The following is a 7,500-nucleotide window of genomic DNA, read 5'->3' as shown; positions in this document are numbered from 1 at the left end:
GATCGCCGTCTGCGCCGTCTCCAGGTCGGCGGCGTGTACGTGGCGCTGTACGTGCAGCAGCCCGGCTGGGCGGTGCGCCATCCCAAGGAGTTTTTGGTGTCGCTGCTGGAGCGCTTTGTGGAGGAGGCGAGCAAGGCAACGTCTCCGACTGCGGCCCTTTCCGGCGATGCGGGTGCTGCGCCGGACACAGACATGCTCGAGCTGCTGACCAAGGCGGGGGAGATTCTGCTGAGCAACTCGCCGGGGCTTCGTGACTACATGACGTCGCTGGGCTACGGCAGCAAGGTCGACCGGCAGCTTTCTCCTGCGACAGCGGACCACGCCACCAACGAGGCAGTCGTCCGTTATTCGCTGCGGTGGCTGCGAGAGATGAGTCGTTCTGCCGCGTGCGTCGAGTCCACCAGCAGCTCTGCGGATGTGCTGACCTCGCTTGTCAACGTCATTGAGCAGTACCCGGCTGTTACTATGGAGGCGCTGCAGACACTGGAGGGGTTCCTCAGCAACGCAACTCGGCGCTCTCGCGTGCTCGAGTACGCGCTGCGCGACCATATTCCAGAGAGACTGCTAAAGTACCTGGAAGAAGGCTTGCCAGATTCGGCCAGTGCGGCAGCGGACGTGAGCGCTGCGACCATTCGCGCCGCGCTGGTCAAGGTTATCAAGGCGCTGCTTGCCGTCCCGGACGATGTGCACACCACGCACATCCAGGCGTTGCTGGATAAGAGCCTTGTATGGGCCAAATATAAGAATCAGAGCCACGATATGTTCCTTATGCAGACCCATTTTGGCGGCTACTTGACCGCCGGTGGCAACACCCACCCTGGCGCAATGGCCGCCACTCTCTCCTTGACGGCGCCGGCGACAACGGAGGCGAACACGCGCTCAGAGCCGCCACCGCTCGAGGACACCTCTGGTGCCCCGCCGTCATTCTAGACAGCCCACGCTCTAACGTAGAGGTACCCTGCGGGTACCGTAAAGGCACTCCGGCCAGATATCTTGGCTAGGGCAGCGACCTGCTTCAGCACGGCTTTTCTTGTATTTTGTTTTTGGTTTGTTTTGTCATTGTATTGGCCTCTCACGTTTTTTTTTCTTGTTGCTAGTCTCTTCTTCGCCCTTTTCTTTTGTGGCGTAGGTGGAAGCACCCCTCCCCCCTCCCCAGCCCATTCCCACCCCCGCCGCAACCTGCGCTCGACACCGAAAACGAAAGTGAAGAAGCAACATGGCGTCGGCGATCCGGGAACGGCAGTGAGGCTGAACCGCAGCTCTGCGTCAGCTGACGCAGTCGAGAAGGCCACGAGCAAGAAGAACTACGCCCATGGCGCATGTCGTCCCTGGGAAACAGGAATGGAATCGCATACGGGCCTGTGGTGTTCAAATGTGCTTGAAAGCGCCGCTGTATCGCCCCACCCACCCCCTTCCTTCTGAAGGGGACCTGCACTTTAGGGCTCTCTCTTTTTGGATGAAAACTCTCTGACTCGACGCCATGCTCACATGCGTGTACGAAACCCATTCACTCGACTCGCTTGGCTTTCGGCTTGTCCCCTTTCCGTACTCTCTTCTTCCTACACATGCGTTTCTCTCCTCGGTGCTTCCCCACACCTTCACACACACATACAATCATACACACAAACTCGTGTACACGTGCACCACATGTCTTGATGTGTGCAGTTTCGGTTGCGCACCAGTATCCCTTAGCCATCCCCTACCCCTACTCCAACATCGTCTTCACCACCGTTTAAAGCAGCCCACCGCCTCTTCAGCTCCTCCCCATTTCAGCCCTCCCCCTCTTCGTCGTCGTTTTCGCGCTCTCAGTATTTCTGTCTTCTGCCCTCCTCCTTTTTCAACGCTCTGTGCTCCCCACCCTGAAAGGCTCAGCCCTCCGTTCCCTTCTTTCGTGCAAAACTCTGCCATCAGCCTTTGCCGAGTCACTCCCGACCCCCACCCCGTTTCTCGCTCTCTCCAGTTCAGTGACTTTGCTTTTGTGCGTTCCTTTTTTTTTTGGTGCCCTGCTTCTCGTTCAGTGTGTCTCGGACGTTGTGCTTCGATTTGTGTGCCGTCTCATTCTTGCACCTGCTTGGACGCGATCTACGCACACACCAAACACAGACCGGAAGCAGTTTTGCGTGATTCTCTTCGCGAACGCAACAGCAGAAAAGGACGCAACAGAAAAAAAAAACATACCCAGTACAGATCATCATGCAGCTCTCTCGCATTCCGTCGTACGAGGAGGCCAGCGTGGCCGGCGCTGAGTACTCGCTGTCGCCCATGTCCCCCCTAGCCCACCTGAGCAAGAAGATCGACGTTACAAAGCTGAAGACGAAGGCGTGCCGCTACTTCCTCCTCGGTGTGACATGCCCGTTCGGGGATAGTTGCGCCTTCTCTCATAGCGAACCTGTCTCCCCCGCCGCGTACGCGCCGGCACGGATGGCTGCGAAGAGCTCGGCCAGCCTGAGCTTCGAGGACCTTTCCAAGTCCGGGAGTGCCCAGCTGAGCGATACGCAGTCTAATGACGCCGCTGGTGACGTGTCTGAGCGCGTTGTGTTCGGACAGCCCCCGCCGGCCTACGAGGTCGCCCTCAAGGAGTCCGAGACCCTGGCGGCAGCGGCAGCGGCAGCTGAGGAGCTGGCGACCCCGCCGGCGTACCCCAAGCGCTTCCGCTTCGACCCCTACAGCGTGAACTGGATCGCCTACGAGAAGACCGCGTAAGCAAACTTTTCTACCTCCGTGCTCCGTGTAAAAGTCTAAAGAAGACGCTAATACTTCAGGAATGACGATCTATAGTGAACTCACTGGAAGAGAGACCTCCATTTTTCAAATGGTGCACGAGGAGGAGCTCCTCCTCGTGCTCTCCCGCTCTCTCAACACTCCAGGGGCTCTCTTTCGTTATTGGAAACTGCATGTATTCCGTCGAGATGGGCGTTTCTGCGCCTCTTCTCTTCCCTGTCTCTTCACCCCCCCCCCTTCTTCTCCTCACCTGCGCCTCTCACTCTTTCTCTCTCTCGCTTTATGATCGGTTAAGGAAAGCTTTTTTTATTATTTCATTTTATTTATTTGGCTTCTATTTTGTATTTTCTTAGCTCTTTATTTCCACGCATGCGTGTGTGTGTCTGTGTGTGGTCATTTTGTTTTCGTTTTTTTTTTTTTGGTGGGGGGGGTTCGTTTTCGGTTCTAGTCTGTAACTGTGTTTTCCGTGCCTTTGGCTTTCCCTTGCATTGCTTCTTCGTTCTTTGTTGTTTTCGCTTCTGTTTCACTTCCTCTGAGCCTTTGATTTTTTTTATTTTGCTTCGCCATGTGGCAGAGAATGACGGCACACACGTAAACAAACTTGTTTCGCCTCGTGTCAATTTCAGCCCCTGTCGCTCTGTGTATGCTTTCTGCGTGCAGTCGCTTGTATGCGTGTGGAGAGAGTACATGGCTAACACGTGCGTCCTCATCCGCATGCGCATACCCGGTCCAAAGTCCATGGAAGCACATGCATACATTCTCGCTCCCTCTATGTGGCTTTCTTTTCGTGTGGTTGCCTTGTTTTTTTCTGTTTTTGTGTACTTGTTTTAGTTCCTTGTTTGTTTAAGCACCGTTTTCTTTTGCTGTTCTTGCTTGTCGTGGTTGTTCCTGTCCCTGTCGCAGCCCGCTCTCACGACGCTACTTCCTCGCCTATATGCACCCCCCCCCCACTCTTCGCCTCTGTCTCCTCCATCGCTTTTTCTTTCGGCGTTTGCATGTGTGATTGGTACGCTGCTGCAAATGCGCTCCCACGCACATGCGCACAAGCACGAGAAAAGCGACGGCCTCTACGCGCAGGTGTACACCTGCTTATTGGTGCAGCAATTTTCTAGCCCTACCTCACTTGAAAATATGTGCGCTGGTAGTTTCCTGTGAAAAAAAAAAAGGCCGCCCTCGCTTTTCTTTTTTTTTCTATTCGCCGAATGTGCATGTGGGCGAAGGAGTGATGGAGGTAAGGAGGACGGCGCGCATGTGGGCGGTGCTTTGCCGCTTTTCCATCACCGTGCGTTTCCGCTCGCTGCTGTAGTTGGGTATCTTCTCCTGCGCCCGTCCTCTGTGCTCTACACAGAGCTCTCTTCTTCGTCTTGTGGTGGATCATCACTTTTGCCGACCGGGTGCTGCGTGCGCACTGCGTCTGCTCGAGCAGTCCACCAACCCTTTCTGTCTTCCATTTTTGAATGATCATTTCTTCTTTCTGACATTCGGTTTCCGATGGTGACTCTCTCTGTTTTCAAGGATGTCTGTGTTGTCCATGACTCGCTCGCAAGTGATGAGGGAGTAGGCGGAGCAGTTGCGTGTTCTTATGGGGTGCATGTGTGCGCGCTGATGACCTGCGCGTAGGCGAGTGACGGTTGCATCTGTGCCTATCAATATATCCTATCACCGTTCTCGCGACTGCAAAATACATATGCATAGAGAGAGAGCTACACCGCCTGCTCTCCCCCCTCCGTTTTTTTTTCTCCTCGGACTGTGAGCTCAGCTTCGTCAATGAGACATTCTTTTTTTCTTGTTTGTTTCTTTGTTTGACTGAATGCGGCTTGTGTGTCGTTTTTTTTTTTTGCTCTGCACTTTCCTCAACTCAGCTGAGTGGCTCTCTCGTTCGCCTTTGGCTCCGCCATGTGTCTTGTCAGGGAAGGTGAGAAGGAGCTTGTGGTTCGCTCTGAGGGCGCCGCGACAACGTTGCTCTGCTCGATAGATGAGGGACTGATGGAGGTCGCAGCTCGTAGATGGCCGTGCTCGCCTTTTCACTCAAGCTGGATCGTCCTCCCCCTCCCTTTCTACCACTGCGGCAGCTTGGTCCTCTATCAAAACGTCCACTATATGCGCCCTACTTCTTTTTGTTCGAGCTGATGAGTCGCGCTGCATTTTTTTCCTCTTTCTGTGCACCAACCCGACCGTTTTCATAAGCGAGAACACGCGCAAGGAGGAGGGCGACAACCGCGTCGATGCCATTATACAATGAATTTTTGTTGTCTTCTTTTTTTTTTCATTTTTGCTGTGTGCTCTGCGTTTTTTTTTTTTTCTCTTCGTGGGTGGGTGGAGTATGTGCGGGCGTCGACGGTGATCTCCGTTTTGTTTGTTTTTTTTTCTATCCGCCTCGGTGCCTACTTTGCGTTATCGCATGCGAGAGATCAAAGAAGCAACCGAAACAATCAGTCGACGACGTCGTCCGCACACTGCGCGGAGGACGCGAATCGTGATTTACCACCCACCCACTCTTTTTCGAAACTGCCGGCCTCCGTCTCTTCGCCGCTCCCTGTCTCCTCTCTTTTATCGCCGTTCTCTCCTCCTGCTCTAACCTCCTGCTGTGAGGATCGTTTTACGCACGGAAGGCGGAGGGACAAAAAAAAGGTAGGGATGCTGCATTGACGGTCCATCAGCCGGGAAGTTGTTCTCTCTTCTGTTTTTTTTTTCGCCTGTAGTTGGCTTCCGTTGTGCTTTCTCGAACACAAGCAAAGGCCGAACGGCGAAAAAGAAAAACACACACTTGAGTTACATGAGTGACTTCGAAGCAGATTGCTCAAGCAGAATTGCAATCATGTAAACACAGTGCTTGCACTCTGCCATGTTTTAAGGCCTCCGGAACGAACAGTCGAAAACAAGAGAAACGTTACGCACCATAGCAGCCAACGCACGCGGTTCTTGTGGGAAGTAGTGGCGATGCGGTAGCAGAATCGTAAGAGTGGTCACCGCAACGACAGTGACTGCCACACGTGCCCACTCGAGGACAACGGGAGCACTAAACAGAGATTCGAAAACAGACACACACCAAATTCGTACCTTCAAGGAGACAGTGACACGCAGCACGCATCAACGATAGCACAAAAAGGTGAAAAGTCTCAGAGACAGGGAGGAGTGAGGACTCAAAAAGCAGCGAAAAGGAAAAGAAAGGGGACGGGCAGGGAGTTTATTCGGTTCTCAGTGTTCTTCAAACTTGCCTCCTTCGCCTCCTCTCTTCATGATCACTATTTCCACTTCGCACATTTTCTCTCTTCCGCTCAGCGCGCACTCACCTCAGTGTCTCTCCTGGAGCGGTTCCACTGGTGAGAGCTCTCTTTTTCTTTGCCCCCCCCCCTCACCTGCTTTGTTGACGCTTGCTGTCTTCTGCCCTTTTTCCTGTTGGTCTGTTGGTGTGTTTGGTTTCGTCTCTGTTTTTTTTTTTTCCGTCACTTCTCTCTTTTTCTTTGCATTGTTACATCAATTTTTCTTTCCTTTCTCCTCCTCTCTCCACTTCATATCTCTGTGGTTGTTTTCGATTTTTTTTTTGGTTTGTACCCCCTTCCTTTTTTGTTTGCCTCACAGCTTACGAGACTGGTTCCGTTTTCGTTTTTTTTTTGGTTTCGTTTGCTCGTTTTCCGCCTTTCCCTAGCACCCTTTTGTGTCCCTGTGCCTTTCGCACTCCCTCACTCTCTTGCTCTCTCCTTCGCTTGTGTGTGTGTGTGTTGTTTTGTGTTTTCGCCTCTTCTTGTTGCTGTTTCGCTCGTAGCTTTCGATGCTTGTTCCCTTCCCACCACTCATATTGTCTCTCCTGATTTTTTTGTTCGTTTTTTTTTGCTTGTTTTCGTCTTCTTCCGTTCTTTTTTGTTGTCCGTCCTTCCCTGAGGTTTCGCTTGCGTGTTTCATCCTCCCTTTCATGTATCTTTATTTTTGTGTGTGTTCGTCATTTCGTTTTGCCTTGCAAGCCTCACTTTCACTTGCCCTTTTTGTGTGTTGTTGTTTGATGGTAAGAACAAAAACAAAAAGCGGAAAAAGGCAACCACGATATATATATATGCATGTATATAACGTATATCTATATATCTATATATAGATATATATATGCACACACACGTACACACACGTCTTCTCTCTTTCTTGTTGTTTGACTTCTCTGAAATACCGTGCACGTTCGAAACAGGTGGGAGAAGCGAATAAAAAAAAGGAACGTTAAGAGAAGGCGCAAAAAGAAACTCAGAATTCTTCTTGTCTCATACCTCTCCCCTCCCCCTTCCACACACACACACACACACGCACTTTCCCTCGGCCCATTAGTCACGCTTCACTCATGTTTGTATGTCTGCATGTGATTTTTGTCATGTAGCGCCCGCCAAGGTCACATGCCTGGTGGCGAAGCGTCTTGCAGCAGCTCTGAATTTCATTCCCTCTGCGCAGCGAGCCACACCGACCGCAAATTCGTATATATTCGGGCAGTGAGGGCATTCTCCGGAACGGTAAAAATGTTTGTTATCTGCCGAGTTGAATCTGGAAGGGACAAGCCTCCTTATGTGGCGTGAGCAATGACAAGGCACGCGACGGTGGCGAAGGGAGGGAGACAGGCACAGCAGTGAGTAGACGAGAGCGGACCCTTTTGCGTTGGTGCAGCGAAGCAGCAAAAAAAAAAAGCAAAGGCGTTCGCACTCAGAGATCGGCTTGCTCGCATCCAACGGAGGACCGAATTCACGAAAAGAAATACACATCTCCTGTTTCTGTTGTGTGTGTGTGTGTGTGTGTGTGTGTGTG

The 7,500-nt window shown here is 52.1% G+C and overlaps 2 protein-coding genes across 2 annotated transcripts in view; both read left to right on the top strand.

The window, feature by feature from the left end:
* The window catches only part of LDBPK_302220 (endosomal trafficking protein RME-8, putative), a gene marked incomplete at both ends in the record, with an annotated part of 7,365 nt that extends 6,435 nt beyond the window's left edge, over positions 1-930 (top strand). The window contains one exon of the mRNA XM_003862886.1: positions 1-930. This exon is cut by the window's left edge and continues 6,435 nt beyond it. Within this exon, the coding sequence (XP_003862934.1) occupies positions 1-930 (930 nt within the window).
* Positions 931-2,193: 1,263 nt separating this feature from the next.
* On the top strand, positions 2,194-2,703 carry LDBPK_302210 (hypothetical protein, conserved; the record flags this gene model as incomplete). Its single annotated transcript, XM_003862885.1, has 1 exon — positions 2,194-2,703. The coding sequence occupies one exon, from the start codon at positions 2,194-2,196 to the stop codon at positions 2,701-2,703; it is 510 nt and encodes a 169-aa protein (XP_003862933.1).
* Positions 2,704-7,500: the final 4,797 nt, after the last annotated feature.

Source organism: Leishmania donovani, chromosome 30, assembly GCF_000227135.1.
Source record: "Leishmania donovani BPK282A1 complete genome, chromosome 30".
Lineage (NCBI taxonomy): Eukaryota > Euglenozoa > Kinetoplastea > Trypanosomatida > Trypanosomatidae > Leishmania > Leishmania donovani.
This window is presented reverse-complemented; position numbering and strand designations above follow the sequence as displayed.